Here is a 25,404-nt window from a genome sequence, read left to right as displayed (position 1 = left end):
TTAATTAACATAATAATTATTGATTAACTCTAAATGATAATAAATATAACTCTAAATGACTATTCCAATACTATGTTAATTAACAAAATCATATAAATATTACAAATACTTTCCAAAGTTTAGTAACCATTTTTTTTAATTGGGATCTTTTCGTATCTGTAATCATTTTTAATTTTAATTAATTCATAATCGAATTGAGTTAAATCTCATAAAAAAAATAAAACCTCTTAAATTTATATTTTTTATTTATAAAACTCAAAATTAAAATTTTATTTAAAAAAAATAAATCTCCTTAGCACTTGCGTAATCATACGTTGGTGCTTTGTAACCACCTTAACATTTGGCTACTAACCTGTTTAAACATTTGGTATGATTTAACTATCAGACTTTAACCAAAAAAGTAGGCTATGCATCACGAGAAGGCTGAAAAAGGCAGAAAAACAATTACAACTTCCCGCCTCCCCTTCAAGCTATTGTGCAGCAATATCACGAAAAAAGCAATACTCTTTTTCCATTTCCAAATCTCAATCCAGAGAAAAATGGTGCGAGCTTCCTCTTCAAAGAAGCCACGGACTGCAGAAACCCCAGAAGCCACAGAGCGGAGAAGACTGAAGAAATTGGCTTTCAGAAACAACTTGCTTTCCGAGATATCGGCCGCGCCAAAATCTTACGTTCCTCTCAGCCCGTCGAAGCAAGTAATAAAGCACCATGGCAAAGATATTCTCAGGAAATCTCAAAGGAAAAACCGTTTCCTTTTCTCTTTCCCCGGTCTCCTTGCTCCCATCTCTGGTGGCAAGATCGGCGAACTCAAGAATTTGGGCTCCAAAAACCCTACCCTCTACCTTGATTTCCCTCAGGTTTAGAAATTTTAATTCCAAATCATAAGTTGTGTTGAATCTTTTAGGGGTTTATAAAATCTAATATTGGAAATTGTTTGGGTTTTTAGGGTCAAATGAAGTTGTTTGGTACAATTGTGTATCCCAAGAATAGGTATCTGAGTTTGCTCTTCTCTCGTGGTGGGAAGAACGTTATGTGTGAGGATTATTTTGACAACATGGTTCGTTCTTTTGTTTTATGTTTTATCCTTTTATTGATTTTTTTATTAGTTTCTGTTCTGGGAATTATTGTTCAACCAGTTTTTGTACCAAGTTAGGAATTGCTGTTTCTTTGAACTAAATTCTTTTAACATATGGCGATGAATTAGGTTTAAGATGATATGCAACTGAGGGTAGATTTCTCTTTCTATAAACTTTACATCCTATTATTTTGGATGTTTGAACTTGAGAGTTGAGACCTTCACGTTGAAAGTCCCTGACTTCTAACTAATACTGTATTTCTCGGGATATTAGGAACTATTGATGTTCTACGTAATGTGGATGCTTTGAATATTGAGTTGGATGGATAATGCTAAGATTGTCTGACAGTACCCCTAGATAAATTCAACCATAAGCTTCAATACTCGTTAGTTTTTGTATCTCCCTAGGGTGAATAATATTTGGTATACTTGAGGAAATGCAATTTCTACTAAGCCATTGTTCTTTCTAGTTGTATGTAACTTGAGTTTTCATTTTCATGGACATTTCCAAATTACAAAAGAAAAAACTTAGTTACGTTTATGTTTTGTTTTTTGTTTTATCTACATCCTTTACTACTTAGAGTAGATTATATATGCTCAAATTTTGTGCACGTATAAACTACACCCTTCTAGCTTTTCCTTGGTTGAGTGCTTAGCTGTATGATCCTGGGATGCCAGCAGGCCCAATATGTTAAAATTGTTTTCCATATCAGAAAGTTCCAGGCCTTATAAGTTTGAAAATATACCATTCTTCTTTTGCCTCATGAGTCATCATGTTTTCCAAACACTTATGTTCATTGGTTATTATTTCTTTTCACTGTCACGCTGGCATCTACCCTTATCAACTATGGCTTTGGAGCATGTTCATGTTTTCTAAATCAGCACTAGAATCTGATATTTCCAGATTGTATTCTCCGATGCATGGTGGATTGGGAAAAAAGATGAGAACCCAGAAGAAGCACGGCTTGATTTTCCAAAGGAACTGTGTGAGGTTGGTTTCTTTTTCTAATAGTTTCTCATGTTTGAATGCTTATTTTACTCTACCGTGTTTCGTGTGACTTGTGGATAAGCTCCATTATTAATCTTCATCACTGTTAATTTTTGCTTTCAGGGACATCTGATGGAATATGACTTTAAAGGTGGTGCTGGGGTGGCATCTGTTAACAAGCAAGGCATTCCTAGAACAGAAATAAAACGGGTTGAAGTAGAGTCCCTTGATACTGAGTCTGGAGATTCTTTATCAGATGATGACAACAACTTGAAAGTTAAGATGGAAGTGACACCAACTCGGCACTCTGCAAGAAATGCTGGCAAAAGATTCAAGTACAATTCTAACTTTTTGTTTTATTTTACATGCAGTCTTTCTTGATTTAAAGATTTCTGTAGTTATCTGATCCATTTATCTGTGAAATATAAAGCTATATTGGCTCATTATTAATTTATGATTGTAGAAATAAGTCTTTTCTTCTCTGGTGGATCCAGTAGATAGAATTTTTGTTAAGCAACTAATTTGGAGGTAGTAGAACTTAGAAATGATTTCTCTCCCTGCAGAGCATTTATCAGGATGGCTACATTTGTTCTCTTCTCATATGGTGATATATTGAAACGAATGACTCTTAGACCTGAATGTAATCAACCATAATTGTGTTCTGTATGATATAACTGTGATGAACAGTTCCATTCATTAGTAATATTAGAGCATATAGAACACATTTCTGCTCACATACTTTTGTTGAATGGGATTCCCTGGGATTGTTATGTACTTCTGTTGGCTTTTGATAAGTACCAATAATAATTATGTTGTTGTCCATTTATTGAGGTTCTATTGGCACTTCCATTTCTCCATAATTTATCTTTTCTAATCTATTCCCTTTATTAAGTTTAAGAGTATCTAAGTTAGCATTTATATGTTAGAGGTTTCGGAAGTTGAATTCATCTTTGACTTCTTGTGTTAATTTAGATTTTCTGAGGCTTCTTCCGAGGATGACCCTGTCAGAAGTGATGCTGAACCATTAGATGGAGAAGAGAAGGAAGTTAGCATGAAACTTGATTTAACTGAAACTGATACTATTGGAAATATCCTGATTTAGCATATCTTGATTGTTTTTCATTATCCAATTGCGTTTTCCTGTTGCATCATTGCTGCAGGCAGAATATTGAATTATAGAGCTTCATTTTTCCTCTATTTAATTACTTAAATTATTCCTCAGCTTCTGGTTTTTGGTTCCTTAACTAATAGTTACAGACTATTAGTTCCATTCCTGTGGTTCTTGGTTCTGATACTAAAGAAGATAACCGGGTCTCCAAACAAAACCAAACTTCTCTAATGTCAGCGACCAAGTTCAGAAAAACATCTCAGTCAACTGTTACAGTGACTAAATCTAAGGAAAATTTAAACACAAATCGTGGTTCACTTGTTCAAGCTAACATATCTACACTGTTTAAGAAAGTGGAAGAAAAGGTATGGCAAAATAATCATTAGTATGATAAGAGAAGTTGCTTTATTTAGTTTAACTTCATTGGATGCTCTTTTTTTTTCCTATTACCTGATTGTATGACATGGGTACTGGCTATGTGAATGCATTTGGGATGGTTGTGCATTGCATCATGGATTTTCTAATGTTTATTTGTGCCTGTTCTTAAGAATGTTTGCACTTGTTTATCGTACGCAGCAATGTCAAAATGCTATCGATGTCGGTATTGTATTTCTTCGCAGATTGTGAAAATTTCTATCTGGACCCAGTAAGGGTTAGGATGCTTTCTGTTAGATGACACTAGTCTCTATCATAGTATAGCAAATGCAATGACAGTAGCTTTTATTAAACATTTTAGGTTAATAGATTTTATTTCTGAGGGAGCTCCAAAGATAAAGGAACATATAGTAAGTGCTGTTGAGTAATCGTACAAAGTCTAAACTAGCTATTATTGTCTTATGGTTTAGGGGTAGAACAGATTCTATTTTCAGCTCCATTTTGTGTAAAGTTTGAACTCTATTATAGTTGAAAGTATATAAAAAATTTATGGATGCAAGTGAAAGTATAAAAGTTAAGGAGGGCATGCCAATCTTAGAATCTTGTATATATTGCTCTTTGGATAGGTTTGTTATTTTTTTCTTGAAATTTATGAACTGAGTACATCTGGCATTCCTGTGTAAGATCATGTTTAAAATTTTATGCTATGTCCTTGCTTGGGGAAAGAAAAGAAGGGTGGTGATTAATCGTGATCAATCCACATCTATGAATTTAGACGCTTTTAGATCTACTGTATCCCTCCAGGTGCTTGACATTGTTGAGTACCTATGTCTCCTACTGAATGCAGTAAAAAACTTCAAAAAGTTTCCTTCCTCTTAAGCCAATGATTTTCTCGTAGACAAGCTCTGTTTTTGCACAACCATCCATAATCATACACTTCAATTTTGGTTCGTGAGATAGTTGATCCCTGTAATTAGCATAGGGTGTTGAAGTATGGAAGTGTCTGGGCCTACCGTGCAGTGTATAGGTGAAGCTCAAACAAATATATGAAGCATGTTTTGTGCATCTATCACTTTATTTTTTGTACATAATCATACTTTCAAGTTCAACCATGATAAATTAAACTTCTGACCTGGTTAAAGGTGGAATTTAGTAATTGTCAAGTTACATGAGTTTATATAAGGAAGTTTGCATATGTCAAACATTGTTTGTCATGATATTAATAATGTTAGCTTTTTGTGTGATATTTCTGTGTAAATTTCTGGTGGAGATTTGCAAGGGCACCCTGACACCTTTCCTCCTCCTTTTGAGTGAGTGGTAACACCACAGAGACTGGAATCATACTCTCTCTCTCTCTTTTTCCTTGTAGGTCTTTATGCTGAACATATCAATTGTTACTGCCCATGACTCTCTGCTATGTAGCTATAATAATTTGTCTCTGCTTCCAGTAGAAGTTAATTGCTTTGTTCGTAGAGTAATAGTCAAAAAATAGAAATATTTCACTTGCACCCATGTAGTTAGGATATGCCAAGCAATTTGGTCTCAAAATTTCCTAATAAGTTCTTTCTAATTTCCTTGATTGGTAATGGACTAATGGTCCATACATTTTTTACTTTTGCCCTCAAGTTGTCTAATTACTCATTGAAAAGTATGGTTTGCTTACATAGTAAAATGTGGTTTTCAATATTAAAAGTTTTTATGTTCTAATAATATTGCTTTAATTCTGAAGCGATCAAAGGGTTCAGATAAATCTTCATCCTCAAAAGGTTGCCTCTTTCCCGCTTGCTTTTCCCATTATAAATATTGTGAAAGATTATTAAGATTTATGATTTGTTTCCCTATTGTGTGCTTTCAGTTCCTCGTAAGAAGTTGCAGTTTAAGAATTCCAAACGGAAGATTGATCAGGTTATATTGAGCTTTGATATTCAACAGTTTTTCTTCTCTTTTTGCATTTTCGCTGAAATATTTATCTTTTTCAACTCTGTGCTTGTCATTTAACTGCTGAATGTTGAACAAATTGGGAAACTATTGGAGATGAACGTTACATACTGACAAGCAGCATCTGCTTTTGGTGTTGTAGACTGAGGGATCTAACAAAATGGGAAAATTAATTGAAGAAAAAACCACTGGTAAGATTCTCTCTTTTTCTCCCTTGCTTTGTGTATGCATGAATGTGCTACTGCTATGTTAATAATTTCCAATAGTACCATTTTCCTGTAGTATTCATGAATTCGGTACAATATTTTTTTATTTATATTTATAATAATTGAATGCTGTTGCTTTAATTATAGTTATTATTATTTTTTAAATTATCGGATTTAGGGTTGATCTTGGACTACAATGGACTGACTGTCAGTCCTAAGGGGGCATGGACCAAAAGATGGTACAAAATTTTAGGACTGACCATAAATGGGTGGTCTGCTGTCTTGACTTTAGAACCAGCCACCTAGACCTTGTTCGCCCCTACTAAGAGAGTACAAGGGCCTAACCTATACTTTTCACCATTGACCAGTAATACCCCATTTATATAAAAGGATGGGGGCTGCACCTCTCATCTTCACAGAATCTTTCATTTGAATGAGAAAAAAAGAGGCCATGGTTTGGGTGAGGGTGGGAAACTATCACCTAATTGTTGGGTTGTCGATTATGGAGGTGGATGGAGTACTGTCAGCAGTTGGGTTACGGCCTTGCTACAGAAATGACACTTCATCCTGTGGTTTGTGTACAGGTGTGAGGCTGCTATATTTGTGATCTTTGAATATTTTTCTTCTTTGGTGACTTTGTTTCTCCTTTCATCTTTTTGCAATGTCCAAGCCCTATAAACTTAGTTTTTCCAATGCTATTATTCTGTTTCTTTCTTCTGTTCAGTACCAAAAGCTTGCTTATTCTTCTAATTTTGGGGAGCTAGGTCCTAGCTTCAAAAGTGGCTACAAGCCACTTATCTAAATCATTATCGGTGGATCAAAGACAGTAAATAAAGTCCCTCCTTAGAATGAATAGAAGGTTAGGACGAGGGAAGGGGAGAGCAGCCAAGTGGTCAAAAGCAACAAATGGTATGGCAAAGTGGGAGTTCTGCTACAGAACAAGGGAGGGAAAGAGACAAAAAAGGAAGAGAGAGAGAGAGAGAGAGAGAGAGAGAGAGAGAGAGAGGACGAAAAGGGCAGAAATAGAGGAAGTATAGGCAAAGATAGAATAAATGACCGGAGAAATCTAATTCAATAACTCAAAACTCAAAACTCAAAATTGTTATAATTCATCATTAAAAACTACTAAAAACTTCAGCGGAACAATTGCTGAAAGATATCATTAATCTGGCAAGACTATTGGATTTTTAATTACTTCTTATTTTCTCATTCGTAACTTACTTGGCAAGACTTTATTGGATGTTTTATTATCTAGTTTTATTTCCACATTCATAACTCATTTAATTCAAGTAATATATTGTCTACTAAAGTGGCTGCTACCCACTCGATTGATCAAAGGCCTAAGCTGCCATTTCATTGATGAGTACTTTGCCATCTTGATTAGGGTACATTTTTGTTTGACTGTTTTCTGGAAAGGCTAGGTGAGGGAGAATTTAATCTTGTCATGTAAATCTGTTTGTCAGAATTAACAATATTTCTTTCTTGTGCATGAAAGGATTGAAAAAAGCCAAGTATATATTTGTTGTCACAATTTTGAGCTGATCTGATTTAAAGTTAAGACAGGTGATCTAAGTTTGGACTTTGGACTTGATGAGGTAGTTGAATCATAATGGCCTATTTATATGGTTCATGAATAAGTTTTTATTCTTGTAACGATGTCTATGAAGATGATTTTGAACCATTTCATGTATGATATATAAGCCAATGTCCGATTTGATCATGTGCAATAACTTAAAATGCTCAATCATGCTGGCATAGGCAATAATAATAAGTTTGGTATTGATGAGGCAGTTCGATGTAATTGTTTTTTTATGAGGTTCAGAAAAAAGGTTCTAGTTCTATAATGAGGTCCATGCAGATGAATTTCAACTATTTCAGCTATGACAGATAAACCAATCTCTGATTTGGTCAACATTTGATAAACCTAAAGACTGATGATAATCGTCATTTTGTTTGCTTGATTGAATTTTTATCAAGGGGTACTCAAAAGTATATTTGGTGCGACACTTTTGTTGTTTGATTTTATGAATTTGTCCATATACCCTTCCTAATTGAATAAATTTATCTAGTTATTTTTAATATTATAGAGGATGTTGTGAATGTTCTGAAAGGCAGAATTATTTCACTGCTGGCTGCTTTCCCTTTTTCGTCCTTGTGCACATGCATTGTATATAATCATCTTCAAGAACTTTCTTAAGAAATTGGAGGTTCCTTTTGCCATCAGTTTGCAGTTGCAAGGTAGGCTATATAGAACAAATGTTGTGTTAGAATTATGTACGTCAGCTCTCATAAAAAGTAACTGTAAGCATGCATATTCTTATGGTTTCTAGTACTTATTCAGAGTGCAGGTTTATCTCTGTGACATATGAATGCTGCTGAAAATATTGGCTTTTAATTTCCTTCAGCATTTTGTTTTCTGTTTAAATTTGTAATAGAGACTTCTTTGAAATTGTAGGATCAGGAATCAAAAGAAAGAAGAAAGAATCTGAGGTATCATTGTCTATATTTTAAAGTTCTGGTGTTTCTTTATGTTGAAGTACTTTGTTTTTGCATTAAGTCAACCATCTATTTGGATAATGGTGTGGTAATCAGTTCCCTGGTCTGAAACATAGTCTAATGCCATTTTCACATTTCATTATTTTGATGATACTCCCTGAAATTTGTTAAAACTCACTAACCTTTGAAACACTACCAATTTACTATGTGCTACTGAAAAGTTTTTTTTGGTTTTAAATTTGAAGTAATTTACAATAACTTTGGAGGAACTTACAGAATCAATCTATTAATGTTGTTGTGTTCAGTTCATGAAATGATTTCCAAATCTATCAAATTAAAATTCAATCTTCCCATTCTCTTTCCATGAAATCTCCTTGCCTAAGCAATTATAAATCAACTCTTACATATGAAAGCATTCCTAATCTTATTGATGCGTTTTACCATCTGAATTGCATTGACTTATATAAGAGAAAACTATATTTGTAAAGTTCACACCATTATGTAGAGAATCATTTGGTAATTTTATATTCAATCAAGGATAGGAGTGGTAAGAATAAGATATCATTTTTGGCATATATCAGCAACTGTTGAGTGGTAATTCTTCACTCTCTTCTTGTCTTATTTATATATCTTCTTGTCATATCTATTTTTTTTTTCTTTCCTTGTTCTTATTTGATTGGGCGGTCTTTTCCCCCATAAAAAATTCCCTCTTAAATCTTAAACTTCTCTTATCGTTTTAAAAATTTTGTAATGTCATGTGTTCTTTGCCACATGACCTTGCAGATGACATGGCCATGCCATATGGCCATTGATATGATAGGTGGAAGGCTACATTAACGTTCTGTTAGTATCTAACAGTTGGGTGACTAAAAATAAATTGCAGAAACATTAGTGATTAAATCGTGAATTTTTTTGTAGTTGGGTGACCAAAATAAAAACTCGACTCAAGTTTGCTGACTAATAGTATAATTTACTCATTGTGCCATAGTTGTCTGAATCAGTTACTTTTCCTAGACAAAGTATGTACAAAAGTCAAGTTCCTTTATCATTCAATGTGGTTAATACTGCCAATAAACCTTTTAGGTTGAAGAGGACATCCAAGAATTGTCAAGCACATCACAGGTGAGACTTCTTATAAGCTTCTATTTAGTTTTCAACTTCTACCATAATCGAGCAGAAGTAAATACTCAACAAAAGCCTCTCCCCTGCCCACCCCCAGCATATGCATCAGAATTTTCATGGTTATTGTCCATTTTAACGATTTTTTTTTCTTGTTTATCTCATTTAGGATACTAATGGAAGTGATGAAGATTGGACTGCGTGAGATTACAATATACCCCTATGGTAAATATAGGAATGACCAAGCAAATTCAAGCATATACTTAAACGAAGTGATGAAGAAAGACTAAACAAGGAGAAAAATTTAGAACCCTGATGGTAGATTTCTAAAGGGGGGCTCAGATTTCCAATTGATATGTAAAATTAGTGATAATTAGCATAGCCATGATTGTTATGTTATTACTCTTGTTAAAATTTTAAATTCCACGATTAGATTAGTTCTTCACTTGGTCGCTCATATCGGTAGAAAGGAAAGCATTAGGAGAAAAATGATAATAATTTAATCATGTTAAATTGTGGTATTTTGCCATATCTTTTGCTGCAGGGTTTCAGATTCCTATAATTGGAGATATATCTTTTGGACCTACTATTTTAAACTCTTTTTCCATGCATGGTTGGCTGTGATGAACATACGAAAAGTTGTATGTAATTTATTGATTTGGTTGAGGAAAAACTTTAATTAAGTGGGTGTTTCTTATATTTAATGTGGATTGGACATGTATTTGATTCTTTAAAGATCGAGAATACTTGACCTCAACCTTATAGCTCTCTAGCCATTATCACAATTGGACTTGCAATTTGAGTGTATGTAAAATGTCAATCAATGCAAAATATGGGCAAAAGGGTGAAAAAAAAGAAAGAGCGTTGGAGAAAATTTTCAATAATTATTTAAGTTTATGATATTTTAGGGTTAATAGTGTTCGTAGTTATTAAATTTTAATTTTAATTTTATTTTGGTTATTAAAATTTTAAAAAGTTATAATAGGATTTTTAATTGTTTAAAATTGTTTTATTTTGATTATTTTGTTTGTGGGATCATTTAAATTGATGGTAAATGTCAGTTGATATCATAGGATGACGACGTAGGATAATATTTAACATAATAAACAGAGATTAAAATAAAATTTTCTCAAAATTTAAGAAGCTAAGATGAAATTATTTCAAAATTTTATATATTTCATATATATTTTATACAATATTAAATTTAAAAGTATATTTTCACATTTTCTGTTGTAATATAATTTATTAGTAATATTTTTTATTTTTTACATAAAATAGTTTTTTAAAAAATTAAAATTAAGTTAAAAATCCAATTTTTTTAAAACATTCAATATCATTTTAAAAATTAAAAATTATTTTTTATTAAAAATATTATTTTACTCATAGATCATAATAAAAATATTATTATCTATCCATAAAATATATATTTTAAAATATTAAATGTCTTTTATTTTCCTTTTGCAAATTTATTTTATAAGAAATAAATAAAGGAAAAGACAAAAATAATTCAAGAAAATTTTGATTTTTATATATTTCAAATATATTTTATAAAATAATATAATTTAAAATATTTTTTAATTTTTATTATGATATGATTTATCAGTTCAATAATATTTTTAATAGAAAATAGATTTTTAAAAAATTAAAATTAAGTTGAAAAATTGAAAATAATTTTGTTAAAATTATGTATCATTTTAAAAAATCAAGTAAAAATTTTATATTGGCTTGAAAAGTTAAATAAAAGCTCTCTATGATGTTAAAATATTATGTAAAAATTTTTAGATTATTTTCAAAAATAGATTTATTAATCTATTAAAAAATATAAAAACTTTATATTCATATAAAATAAAAAATATAATTTAAAACATTTTTATTTTTTCTTTTTATAAAATGTATTTTATAAAATATGTTTAAAAATATAAAGTAAAAGATATTTAATATTTTAAAAATAATTTTTTGGATAGAAAATAATATGTTTTATTATGACATGAGTAAAATAATATTTTTAATATATTTTTTTTGTTTTTAATTTTAAGTTTTGAATATCTATTTTCTATTTTAAAAAAATCTATCTAATAAGTTATATTATAACAAAATATGCAAATATAATTTAAAATTAGTATTTTTATAAGACATGTATGAAACATATAAAATTTTGAGATAATTTTGTTTTTAGTCCTTAAACTTTGAAAATATTTTATTTTGGTTCCTCATCTGTCATGTGAGATATTAATTGACATTATCAAGTAGTGCTAGCTGTATTTGTCGTCAACTTAGATGATTCTATAAATGGAATGACCAAAATAAGATAACTTTGAGTAATTAGAGATCCAATTAAAATTTTTTAAAATTTAGGGAGCAAAGTAGAATTTGGGTTAAAGTTTAGGACTATGGGTGCTATTAACTTGATATTTTATTACAATAAATAAAATTTTAAATTTTTTATTTCGAATCATTTAAATTCTTAAACATTTATTTTCACTTCAATTGAGCTCTCGATTAGACAAAAATGAGTGTTGACAGTTGAATAATTTTTGTCTAATAAGGTTTTAATTAACAAAAATAAATATTTGAGGATTTAATTAATGATAATAAAAAGATAGGGGTTTTGATGATTATTAAATTTTGTTATGAGAGTTTTTTTTTTTTTTTATCTTTTAACCTTAAAAAAACCATAAAACAAAAATTTAACACTGCGATTATTATAGTGAAGCATGATGATGGAGGACAGGTTATGCTTATATTGTCTAGTAAACGTCGAAGACAAAATAATTATAAAATGGCATTAACAAGAGCATGAAAATTATGATTTAGTGTTAAATCGAACAATTACAGTTTGTTCCTTGTTTTGCCAAAAAATGAGAGAATCTCCTAAAAAGACTAGTGGTGAAACGATGATTTGTATGATCTTTAATCCAATCAACATCAAAATACCCATAAATAACTAAGGAAGTAAGCAGACAATTAAAATCCATGAAATAATGTATCTTTAACATAGTAGAAAATCCAAAAAATGTTTAAGAATGAGTTGAAGAAAAAGCAGTCATGAATAGGCTAACTGTATGAACAAAATAAGCATTACCAAATCGTATTGCTACGAGATAAATGTTGAACTCATTAGTGTGAGGTGATTCAAATCAAGCTTTATTGTTTTTTTAAAGCATTTTGATATATCCCTTTTGCATACCATTATTGGTAGGGACTAAATAAGCTTTAAGAAAAATGGCATTTGTAGTACGTCTTAAAGCCATTTCCATTTTAATTTGAAAACTCCATCTTTAGTTCAACACAAGACTTGGAAAGAAAGACTACAACCGACTACTCAAGGGCATTGCTCCAGGGAAGTACATCATCAAACAACAATTCATTGAAGAGCAAGCTTTGTAAGTAACAAAATAAGTCTAAAAGAAAGCGACATTTGCAATATGCCTTAAAGTCATATTCTAACTTTGTTCAGTTTTCCATGTTGGTGCAAATAATCTACCATCGATGCCAGGAATCGTTACATCACCAACAAGAATACATTTCTTAGAAAGAAACATTTTATAACAAAACTTTTTATATTACATTTGAAATGCCCTTATTATATTATTTATCTTTAAATGTCAAATTTTTTCACAATATTTTTAAAATATTTTTAACACAAATTTTGATATTTAAGATAAAATTGTTATTTTGAACAAAAAAAAGTGCACGATATTTTCAAAACACAAGTTTTATTTACTTATGTGTCAATCCAATCAATTTATTCTTACTCAAATTTTGTTGTATAAAAAATCATACAAAGTTCTTAACATTATGTAGATATATTTAGCATTACTTATTATCATAAAGCTAATAATGTTTTGATGAAATAAATTATTTCTAATTAGATACAATTGATAATGCATTTATTACCAATACCTTAAATTTTTGAGTATATATATATGTATATGACAGTCAAGATTGTCTTCATATAAGAGAATTAAATAGGAACAAAATGTTATCTATGGTTGCCAATGTACTTAAAAGATGAAAGGTGCACTGTTATGGTGAATCATAGAAGTAATAAACTTAATTTTTCAAACCTTGCTTGTAGTAGTGTGAAAGAAAATGGATAAAATTTGTAGTCTAATACTAATTAGGAAAGAAGAAATTGAAAAATATGAAGCAAATGTAAAAGTAGCATGGAATTTATAACTTAATTCAATTAGTTTATAGAATCATCTTTTAAGAGGTGGCATCGATAGATCTAGAGTTTAAATCCTAGAACATGCAACCTCTTCTTTTATCCTTAGATTGCATCTTTTTTTATACTAAAAAATATATGTAGGCCTGTCCCTCTACCATATAACTAAACATGAAAAATGGACAAATTCAACTTTTTCTCTGACCACAATTTATAAGGAATTTTGAAAACTAGTTTTGCTTGGAGCTTATTCAAAATGTAACTTGTAGTCTTCAAGGCTTCACTCCATATAAAATCTGATAGGGTATAGTTAGTTGACATAAATTGCACCATATCTAACAATGTGCAGCTGCCTCTTACTACAACCTTATTCTATTTCGGTGTAGTAAGCATAGTACACTAGCACCCAACACCACAATCTGATGAAAACTTAGCAAAATGGTCCAGGGTTTCATATGGTTTCATCATATCAACCACAGTATTCATCACCCTTATTTGGTCTCACTACTTTAATTGGTTCATAATTTTAAAATTCAACAACAGATTAAAAAAAATTAAAGCTTCTAAAAGATCAGACTTCTTACTCTATATGATCGAAAATAGAATGGTTTCAATGAAGGTGATCAATGTAATAAGAGGAAATGGTCTACAAATATTTATATGAATCAGTTCTAAAACATCTCCACTATTAATATTGTCATTCCTAATCTTAGCAACGAATTTTCTCTTAATGCAATCTATACATGTGCCAAATTCAAAATGTCCCAACTTTTATGCTAGAACATGGAGGATTTCTAATGTATTTTACCATAGCTAGAATAAACAATCTTATTATTCACTTCTTACAAAACTTAAGAAGAAGGTTGACCAATATTGGGATATAAGTCTATTGTACATAATCCATCACATAAAATGTGATAATTTTTTTAATAGAATTATTATTTGTTTAATTTTATATCTTACTTAATCAATTTTTGCTTAATTACCAACTAATTTTTTCAATTGTTTCATGTGTAAGTGAATTAAATATGTGCCTGTGTCACATGCCAAGACTCAAGCTCTAAGCTCACGCGACTCTAGGACTAGGGAATGGACTCATCCAATGTCTTAGATAAGCTAAACTATCACAATTCACATAAACTTGTAAGGTATTATATGCTTTGGCCCTCTTGGCCTCACGATTTATCTCATAAAAAGTATTTCACAAGTTAAAAGTAATGTGAACCGTTATATCCCATGATCAATTCTAGTAAACAGTCGATGTGGGATTCATGACTTTTCTCTAAGACCGTGACATTTTCTCTCACTCTAAAGAAGGGCCATCATCTTCGATAATATATCGTTAGTACTCTCAAAGATGGCTTTGATATCACTCGTCATGAGATGAGATTTAAACTCCAAGCTCATGCTACTCTAAGACCCGAGAATGGACTCATCCGACATCTCAAATCAATCTAACTGTCATGGTTCATATTAACTTGTGAGGTATCCGCTTCGATCCCTTAGATCTCACCGTTTTATCCCATAAAAGGTACTTCACAAGTTGAAGGTGCTGTAAATCCTTATATCTCATGATCAACTCTAATATACTGCTGATGTGAGATTCATAACTCTTTCTTAGGATCGTGACACCTTCACCTAGTACCTTTAAGTTAGCCATGGCTAAACCTATTAGGGAAAATGTTACCAAGGCATTTTAAAAGATTTTTTGGAGCCTAAATGAGCTGCAATTCATGAGAAAAAACTACCAAGACTTGGCCAAAAGGAGTCCAAGCTGTGAGCTAGCCATTGATGCATGTATAGGCTTCATTTCTTACTTTGGCTAAGTTTGCAAGTGAGGAGCTGACTTTGGAAAGCTCAAGCTAACTTTGAAAGCTTAAATGAGGATAAAATAAAAGCCAACGAACCATGAAACAATCTAAAATTGGACCAAAAAAATTGACGATGAATATAAGAAAAAAAAAGAATCAATTGCAAGTTAAGATAAAAGTGTGAACACAATGAAAAAAAAAAGTCAAGTATTGCTATTGGTTTGCATAGCTCAAGAAATTATTTATGGGCTAAGAAAAAACCTAAGATAGTGCTTGAAAATAAGAAATTTTAGAGAGACGAAAAGGGAGAACGAACAAGTGATTTCTTGTAAGAATTTTCTTATTTCATTTTCCCGTTTCACGTCACTAGTAAGGCAACAGACTTGCTAGCCTTGGTTTTACTATTATGGCTTTATTTTAGCTGGTTTTTTTAATATTTTGATAGGGAACCAAGCTGTTAACATGTGGCCTAAGTGGAGGCATGAAAAACCCTCATAGGACTAACCAAACAAGCATCACATGAAATTGAGCTGAGTTGGAAATTTTAGCTCATGTAGTCACATATGCCATGCAGCCTTCAAAACAATCCAAAAAATTACCTTGGCTGTGATGACTGAATGAAGGGCTAGGATGGCTTATTTTGAATGGTAGAGATATTGTAAAATGTCCTAGATTTTAGTTGTAAAAGGGGAAAAAGTGCTAGCCTTAAGAGTTTTTCCTTTTAATTTTTTTCTTAGCATTAAGGCATCTGTTTTGGGGTGTGAGGACAACAACGTTGCTGGTCGACCAGCCTCTCTTTTAAGGCTTTGTTTCCTTTCCTTTTTAGTTCATTTTTTAGCTATTTCATTGTTCTTTTAAGTTATCCTTTAGCTTGTTTTAATTTTCCTTTAATTTGTAAACACATTTCAAGCTCTTTTTTTAGTTTATTTATGCAAGTTTAAATTTTTATTTATTACTAATTTCTAGCTTTTATTTCTTCTATTTTTTCAACAAGTTTGCATAATATTTGAGCCTTTTGAAGCTTGAGGGGAATGACCATAAATGCTAGTTTGATGGAAATCATAAGGCTCCGAGAGTTTGACTTATTATGTGCTTTTATTTTTTTGCACTTTACTTTTTAGGCTATTTACATTCTGCCAATTTATTTTTATGTTATTTAAATTCTATTTACACTATTTAGTTGTTGTTTCATTTCTTCTTTTTCATGTTTTTATTCTATACTCAAATGATATCTACATGCTTACTTTAAATGCTTAGTAGTATATGTTACATTCCATGCCATTTTACTTTCATTTTCATGTTCGATTTTCAAGTTGGATTCTATGCATGTTTCATTTGGTTTTTGCCTATGGTCATCTATGCATGTTCTCTTCATTTTAAAGTTTATTTTGATTCTATGTTCATGGTTTTCACATTATATGTATAAATTTTCAATTTTGATTGCGTTTCACTCATTAGGACAATAGCTAAGCTTAGATTTCATGCTACATTTTGTGCATTTTTTGAATCATTTTTGGTCAGTTTTAGCAATGCTCACCTACACTCTTTTTGTTCTTTCTCATGTCTATTTTAAGATGGTAAAACATTTTTTGTAGATTTCTTAGGTAGGGTCACATTTACATAGCATTTTAGTTCATAGGTCTAGTGTATTTGCATTTTGCATGTCATGGTCTGCACTTAAATTCTTTGTATGTTTTGGTTAGTTTTGGGGATAGTTTTCATGCATTATTTTAGTTCATTTTTATGTCTATTTTAAGGTAGTTCAATTAGTGTTTACAATACTATATATTTTTAGAGGTTTGCATGTAGGATAAAATGCCCCAAAGAGCATTTGCATGATTTTTGTTCGGTTTTAGCTTAGTTTTTAGGTAATCTTTAATTTTTGTTTTTAGGACATTATTTTTATGTATTCCTAGGTCATTTTCATATTTAATTTTTCTTTTTTGCATTGTATGCATTACAGGCTAGGATAGTATTTTAATTAAGTTAAATTTTAAATTAAAAATGCTAATTTTTTTTAAATATTTTGTTAAGTTTAATTTTCTATTTTAATTGCTTCCTTCCATGTTTCAATTGTTATCCCTTATCTCCTTAATTGGAATTTCATTTTATGTCTTTAATTTTGTTTAGTTTAATTTACGGTTTTGTAATTTTTTTTATTTTTAGAAACCTTTTTATTTTTAGAAACCTTTCTATTTTTAGAAACTGTCATTTTTAGTAATTTTTCATTTAGGACTTTAAATTTCATAATTTGTAGCTAAATTAGGTTTAATTTACTTGCTAATTTTATTAGATTTAATTAGGTAAATTAATTCACTTGAAAATTTTTGTAGGATCAAATATACTTAAAAGGTCAAAATTGATACTTATCTTTCGATCTAAAACTCTCAAATCCCTGAGTTGTAACCCGTACACTTGCGGTACTTTTGAAGGGAAAATTTTAGAATGCCAAAATCAATATACTTATTGTTACGAAGTAGGAAAATACTTTTCCATTACCAAAGTAAAAAGCATAAAACGACTAGTAGTTTTAAAATTAGTTGGAAGGTAACAACAATCTTGCAAGTTTTATGTTTTTAGCCTATACTTTAACTTCATTGCCCATGTTCACTTTTAATTGCCCTTCATTTGGTCTTCGATTGCTTATAAATCCCTTTAAGGAATTGACTCTATTAATAGTAGCAATGGTATCCACCCATGAATGGTTAGAAGGCACATCACTTGGATTGGATTCAAAACAAATAAAGGCTAACAGGATGCTTTGCTTCACTTTCCAATCTACAAAACTTTTGCAGTGCACCCTCTTATGTCTAAGTTTGTGATAGAAGTGGCACACTTTCTCTAAATTCCTTTAATTTTTATATTAGAGGTATTCATGGAACCAAAATTGAAAGTAGACTTGACAAGTTTTTTCTTCTTAAACAAATGAGATCATAAAGGCTAGCATGTGTCATCATGAGGGTAGAATGACATGTATCAGCTTACAAGATCTCATAATCTTGGATGACAATAGAATTTATGGTATTTAAATCCTATACGTCCTTCTGTGCATTATAGCTGGATTTCAAATTGTCAAGATTAGAAAAAAGTGATTCAAGAATTTATCACACTTAAAACTAGTCCCCGACTACAACATTTATCTGTTTAAGCTTATTGTAGTAGTTATTCACTTTCAAGATGTGCTCATGAACACCACTGACCTTTGCAAACTATCTATTAAAGGCATCCATAAATTCTTTGGCATTACCAGTGAGCGAAACATTCTTTTTGATGCACTAAGTAATGGTATACTTCATTATCATTGAATAATTCTCGTTAAGATGTTCTCAGAATGCATTCTGATCCTTTTGTCCTTGATGGAGCTTTTAACAATGGGTATAAAGTGTGGACCAACATTCAAGGTTATCTCAAAATTCATTTTGCCTAAAAACAAAGAGAGTGATTCACACCATTCATCAAAATTTTATCCTGTTAGAATTTTTTATAGATGACAGTTACAGAGACAAGCCTAGATTAAATAAGGCTAATAGAATAACACAAACAGTTTCAGACATGTAAAATTGAATTCGAATTAAAATGACTTTGTTAGAATATCAATATGAGATAAATGCAACACGTATATATAAAGCTCTTCAAAATAAAAAATGTTTGATTTGAGAAAATTTGGAAGGGATATAAAGAAATAATACTGACTTGTTGGTTAAATAAAGGAATAATGAAAAAAGAAAGTGAGAAAAAAGACGGAAGGCATGGTTGGTTTATGCCAACAATGAACAAATTCTTTAATGTCAAAAAGCCAAAAAAAAAAAAAAAAAACTTCACACTTAACAAACAGCTACTTTGATTAAAAAACAGGTTTAAACTTATCGAAAAACTACTTTTGATGATTGTGTGTTTGTGTAAAAAATTTTTGATGATGATTTTATCATATTATTGCTTTATATTGATGACATATTGGTTGTTAGTAAGAATGCTTCTAAAATTGACTAGTTGAAGAAACAATTGAGTAGATTTTTTGCTACGAAGAACTTGGGGCCAACACAGTAAATTCTTGGAATTTAAAACTATCGAGACAAAGTAGCCAAGAAATTGCACATGTCACATAAGCACTATATTGAAAAAGTACTTAAAAGGTTCAATATGGATCAATCTAAAGTGGTTAGCTCTCATCTTGTTACACATTTTAAGCTAAGTATTAATTAAAGACTTTCTATAACTAAAGAGAAAAAAAACATAAGAAGAGTTTCGCATGCTTCAACAGTAGGAAGTTTGGTGTGTACTAGGCCAGACATAACACATACAGTTGGTGTTGTTGGCTACTTTTTATCAAATCTAGGAAAAGAGCATTGGAATATAGTTAAGTGGATCATGAGATATCTACGAGGCACTTCCAACTTGAGACTCACTATTGGAAATGAGAAACCAATGCTAGTTGGCTATACTAATTCAGATATGGTAGGAGATGTTGATTCCCTAAAGTCTACTTTGGATTATTTGATTACATTCTCAGGTAGGGCTATATCTTGACAATAGAGACTACAGAGATACATTGCACTTTCTATAATAGAAGCTGAGTATATTGCAACCACTGAAACATGTAAGGAGTTGTTGTAGATGAAAAATTTTATACAAGAACTCGATTTCAAATAGCAATGCTATGTAATATTTTGTGACAATCAAAGCGCAATTCACTTTGGCAAGAATTTTACTTTTCATTCAAGATCAAAACACATTGATATGAGGTACCATTGGTTAAGAGATGCTCTCAATGATAACTTATTTGAACTTGAGAAGATTCACACTGATCACAATGGTTTTAATATGTTAACAAAGATATTACCAAAAGAAAAGCTTGAAATTTGTAGTTTGATTGCCGGGATGACGATTTCCTCCACATAGTTGGAAAAGGGAAGATTTGTTGGGCTTAGTTTCCTAAATGTGAAGGTAACCTAAGACTAAAGCCCATTCACCAAGGACTTTTTAGTCCTTTCATGCTTGGTTATAGAGTTTTAAACCCTTATATGGCTGAAAAAAGAAATAAGAGAGTGTAGCGGCAAAATAGAGAAAAAAAAAAGAGAAAAAGAGGTTTCATGTAGTTCAGTTAAGTAGTTTGATTGAGATCAATCCGTTGTCCGATTAAGCTAAAATTTTATCATTGTTTTTATGACTCATTGTTCTTCAATCTGTATGGTGGAGGGTTTCGAGTTTTTTACCTACTGATTTTGTGAGTATTTATTAATTCTTAAATTTGCTAAAACTTTTCCAATTTTCTCTTATAAGATTTTTATTTTACCAAGATTGTTTAATCTTGAGATATTATAATTATATATCTCTAATTCTAGCTAGAGAGAACTTTGTATTCCCATTATTTTGATAGTAGAAATTATTTGTTGTTATCGATGATTTTTACTTCTCGTTTTAGGAGGTTTTTCACATAAATTGCTTATGTCTTTATGCTTATAGTTTGGTGATTTATTTGTTAGCTCTATTTATTTGATTCCTACTAAATTTATACAAGAGAGGGATAATTTGATTTTTTTTTTGCTGCATGGCATATTTCATATAAATATTGTTTGAAGTTATTTTATCACATCATAAACCGAAGCTAAAGAATGATAACCTTTATAATCCTTGCCTTCCCATTGCTGACCATGCAAGTTCATCATCATCAGGCCAATGGGAATTTTCCATCCTAGATCACATTTATTTGCTTCTTAGCAGAGTTTGTAAGATATTAGATTCTACTTGAGTTTCTTCAGAATCAAAGGTTTTTCTCTTGCTATGTCGTTGAATTATCAGATATAGAACCTTCATATCTATGTTGTTTCTAACACAAATTTCTAACAAATATATATACATAATCCTTTTATGATTTTCAATTTTATACATAGAAAATTAACATTACAGTTTAGAAATTGGTTGTATCTTGTGCTTTGTGCATGAGTATGAAAAATTGTTTCTTAATGTTTTATTATTTAAATATCTTACTGAAGCTTCTAAAGATTAGGATCAAGCTGTGTGCGTATTTTAAGGATTTGCTAGCATGATTTGCGTATTTATGTAGGCATTTTCTATCCAGTTTTTTAGCGGTTATGGGGTTGGCTATATCTTTTGCATACCGCCATTCTTGACCTGGTAAAAGAGAGCAAATGCTCTCTTGCTACGGGGACTTTTTGGCAAGCAAAAAAAGATGCTGATGGCAATGTAGGTTAACCAATTTTTCCTTTCATTTTTAGTAATTGGAGTTAATTACATTATTACAATAAAGGTTCAAATGACTTAATTGAATAAAATAAAACTATAGTAGTTGAAGTGCGCATTTGAGAAAAGTTTATTAATGGTTTTTCGTAATTAATCTCAAATCATATGATTAGGACTGAAAGCAAATGAATTCCATATTTTGACTTCACAAATTGATAAATAAATATTATGAGAGAACCATTGATTTGTGTGCATGATTAAGCATATACTAGGGGAAGATCACCAAGATTCGTTGCCGAACTTGCTCAAATTCAATAAGCATCCTCAACATATGTCTTGAAGAGAACTCCAACCTCCACACTTTTGGCATGAGATTTTGAGTCTCGCGTGTCTACTAATTTACCACCAAAGCATCTTGAATGAATCGTATTTTATTAATATAATATCTATTTGGTATGATGTATGAAATATATAACAAAAGTGAAGTTCTAAAGTATTTTTATTGGTCGGTCATGTCATATAGGCTCGAGTCGGATATTGAATAGCTTCAATTTGAAGTATCTGAAGGATGTTTTCTATATATTTAGATTATATTAAAATTTTTCGATTCAATAAAAGAGAAAAAAATGAATAGGATCCCGAATAATGAAAGACATATAAAAGAAAAGTTCGATTACGTTCATTTTTAATCTCAAATTAAATAAAATTTAATATCGTAAAAATTCATACATAAATATAGTATTTATTTAGATATGATGAATTTATTGATGCGATTGTGTGATACGAATCCGATGCACATGATATAACTATTAAAGAGGAAACTAATAAATATATAACATTAAACAAAATTCAAAAAAGATGATTGATAGGTTATATCAGGTTCGATATAACTATTAAAGAGGAAATATAAATTAAATAATCTAATTAATCAATACAAAATTTAAATAAAATTAAAAACGATAAAATTTGAACATAAAATTTACAAATTTTTAAGTCGCCATTGAAAATAGCATTATTATATTTTAAAATAACTCAAATAAAAAAATTATATATCAAGTTCGATGGCCAAATTATTTAAAAGGAGATCTTGAAATTTTAAGATTTCAAATTCAAATTTTTTTATATGCGAATTTGATACAATTTTATGTTGGATTTATTTAATTCTATGTTATTTGTTGGTTAATTATTTTATTTGATTTAATTATAATAAATTTTATATAAATGTAATAATTAATTATAGTTTTGATTTCTTTTATTATTGTAACTTCATAAATAATAATAATAATAATAATTTATATCTAAATTCAAAATTATGCAAATCACTTTTTACTTGACCCACCCTATTTTATCCCTCTAACTTCAAATCCAAAATCTTAATCCTAACTCGTTAGTTACAAATAAGGGTGTAAATAAATCAAGTTCCTTATAAATTATTGAGCTTACTTGCTTATAATTATGTTAAACTCAAGCTATTTGGATAATGAGTTGAATTAAGGTCGAATATTAAATATTCGACTTGAGATGATCATAAGCTTAATAGTTATTATTTTTTAAATATATATTTTTAAATAATAAAATAAAATATTTATATTTATATTTATATTTATAATTTTATAAAATTTAATTGAATATATTGAATTAAACTCAAGTTGTTTGAGTAAATTACAAACAAAGCTAAAGTAAAATAAAAATAAAAATCAATCAAACTCCAATTAAATTTTCAACATCAAATTTTCAAATCAAATAAATTTAAGTATATTAATATTATTCAAATAAAAATTTTGACTTTTTATCCAAATGAAATAAATATTAAATTTTAAAAATAAAATAAAATATGTATGTTTTTAAATTTTTTATAAGGTACAAGTACGGGATGAATAATAAAAAATCTATCCCATACTTGTATCTATATTTTATATATATATATATTTAATAAATAAGTTTTTATTTAATAAACTAAAATTTTATTTTAAATTAATTAAATCTAATATATTTATATTTAAAAATATATTTGTAAAAACTCCATAAACATATAAGATAAAATGCAAATCCTTTAAACCCAACACTAACCCGGTTAATCAATCATCCCACGGATGGTCAGCTCCAAAACACCTTAGTGATAAAAGCATTCCAGCTCATTTAAAAGATTTAAATCTTGCATCCACTAAATCAAACCTACGGCACTTGCTAGTCCACACGCTCACGCCCACTTCATAGATAAGCCTATAAATTCCCACACGTTTCATCTCCCGCTTCCATTCCCAAATAATTTTAACATAACCCCAAAAGAGAAAAAAAGAAGAAAAGCTCCATCACCTAGGGTTTCTGTTTTTTTTTTTTTTTCCCTCTTTATCTCTGTCATCAATCAATCATGACAGGCAAAGCCAAGCCCAAAAAGCACACGGCCAAGGAAGTCGCGGCCAAGATCGACGCCGCCACAACCAACCGAGGAGGTGGCAAGGCCGGATTAGTTGACCGTACGGCGAGGGACAAGGGTGGACATGCCAAGTTTGAGTGTCCTCATTGCAAAACTACGGCTCCAGATTTGAAGTCGATGCAGATTCATCATGATGCTAAACATCCGAAGATTCCCTTTGAAGAGTCAAAGCTTGTGAATCTTCATGATGTTTATGTGGCTGAATCTTCCAAACCTCGTCCTGGTGTTAGAGGCAGCTTTAAAAAGTGAAAAAAAAAATGTTTAGGTTAACATTTGGTGTTTTGCAGATATCTTGGGATCTGGGTTTGATTCTTCTTTCCTTTTTCCTTTTAATTGTTTGTTATGGTAGTAGTAATGGAGATGAGAAAGAGAAAGGGGGTTTGGGTGAAAAAAGATTGGATTGTTTTCGAAGTCCTACTTTGATTATGTATGACGATGACGGTGTATATCAACCCTTCTTGATGATGATTCTGTTCTTGTATTAGTATATGCTTGTTTTTAATGTATGAGTTTGTATTGATAGTTTAAGAACTTGTTTCTTGCAAACATTTAAATGTGATTGCTTTGTTAACTTTGATGGACTGTAATTTCTTTTGGAGACGTTTGGTAGCCTAGAAGAACAAATTCTTATGATTGCCAACTGATACCAGGTTGATTATGTGTTGCCTTATAGCAAGTAGGTTTAATTTCTGAAGCTATGCTTAAGAATGAGAACTGTGCATGTTGAAATGCTTGGATCTTTTAGTTTGAGAATGTTAAGATGATTTACCAAGTAGGAAGAGCTTAAGTTTGGTAGTTACATGGGATTAGGAGGGCCAAAAAAGGAATTTATGTTAGTGTTAAGGAAATATTTAGTTTCTGTGATTACCTGTGTTGCAGTAAATTATTTATGTACTTGCCTTATAAAGGCTCCATTATTTCCAAGATTTGTTAACTTATCATCAGATGCATATGCTGAACAAATCCATCTAATTGCTGTTTACACTGTTCATTTTAATGCAATTGGAATTGGAGTTATGAATGTTATGTTATTGATTAAGTTAGGTTAGAATTCGTAATTGAGTACTAAAATGCTTTGTACTTGATCAAGTGTTGTTACTGTTGTACTAAAGTTCCGAGAGTTATCTTTGATGTAGATGTCATTCCAGGAGTTAATTATGCTGCTGCTAATGGTAGATGAAAGCTTCATTTCGATGAGCTTACTGTGTTCTACATTGCTTACATATGATATGAGTTTGTTGTAATTTTGTTTGATGTTAGAATGTGCTCGATCTTGTTCTGTAACTTTGATGTTGTGTTCCGATAGTGGTCAGGAGGGGTTATTTCTTAGTAATTTTCCATGCTTTCCCTTTTACTTCTGGGTTTTTTATGCCTTTGACTGAAACTTTGCTGAAGATCTTGCCTTCCAGTCTATGCCCTGTTTTCACTTTCGTCTTAACTACAAACTTTTATTCTCGTGAAAGAAGGGATCTTGGCCTTTTA

General features: G+C 30.5%; 1 protein-coding gene and 1 pseudogene across 8 annotated transcripts; both read left to right on the top strand.

Annotated features, from left to right (window-relative positions):
* The first annotated feature begins 365 nt into the window (after positions 1-365).
* LOC111296002 (DNA-binding protein RHL1-like) lies at positions 366-9,834 on the top strand. Of its 8 annotated transcripts, XM_089769188.1 has the most exons (12): positions 368-857; positions 947-1,057; positions 1,980-2,066; positions 2,187-2,398; positions 3,036-3,152; positions 3,320-3,536; positions 5,276-5,312; positions 5,402-5,451; positions 5,627-5,675; positions 8,146-8,180; positions 9,270-9,308; positions 9,475-9,834. In XM_089769188.1, exons 1-12 carry the CDS (start codon positions 408-410, stop codon positions 9,508-9,510), a joined length of 1,440 nt encoding a protein of 479 aa, XP_089625314.1. In that variant the 5' UTR covers positions 368-407; the 3' UTR covers positions 9,511-9,834. The 8 variants fall into 8 exon arrangements, 5 of the variants coding, with proteins under 5 accessions (XP_089625313.1, XP_089625316.1, XP_089625315.1 ...); XM_089769187.1 differs by lacking the exon at positions 9,475-9,834 and having other exon boundaries at positions 366-857; positions 9,188-9,289; XR_016346864.1 differs by lacking the exon at positions 5,276-5,312 and having other exon boundaries at positions 367-857.
* Positions 9,835-23,734: 13,900 nt separating this feature from the next.
* Positions 23,735-24,409, top strand: LOC111296786 (protein METHYLENE BLUE SENSITIVITY 1 pseudogene; annotated as a pseudogene).
* The last annotated feature ends 995 nt before the right edge of the window (positions 24,410-25,404 follow it).

The sequence above is a fragment of the Durio zibethinus genome, chromosome 12 (genome assembly GCF_047325235.1).
Source record: "Durio zibethinus cultivar Kanyao isolate XHJ-2024 chromosome 12, ASM4732523v1, whole genome shotgun sequence".
In the NCBI taxonomy this organism is placed as follows: Eukaryota; Viridiplantae; Streptophyta; class Magnoliopsida; order Malvales; family Malvaceae; genus Durio; species Durio zibethinus.
The sequence above is the reverse complement of the archived record's forward strand: the minus strand, read 5'-3'. Positions and strand labels throughout refer to the sequence as shown.

Coding starts and splice junctions, on each gene's coding strand:
- LOC111296002 (XM_089769187.1), top strand. CDS start 408: ATGCATCACGAGAAGGCTGAAAAAGGCAGAAAAACAATTACAACTTCC. Junction 1,058..1,979: donor AGGATTATTTTGACAACATG/GTTCGTTCTTTT, acceptor TGATATTTCCAG/ATTGTATTCTCCGATGCATG. Junction 5,313..5,401: donor TAAATCTTCATCCTCAAAAG/GTTGCCTCTTTC, acceptor GTGTGCTTTCAG/TTCCTCGTAAGAAGTTGCAG.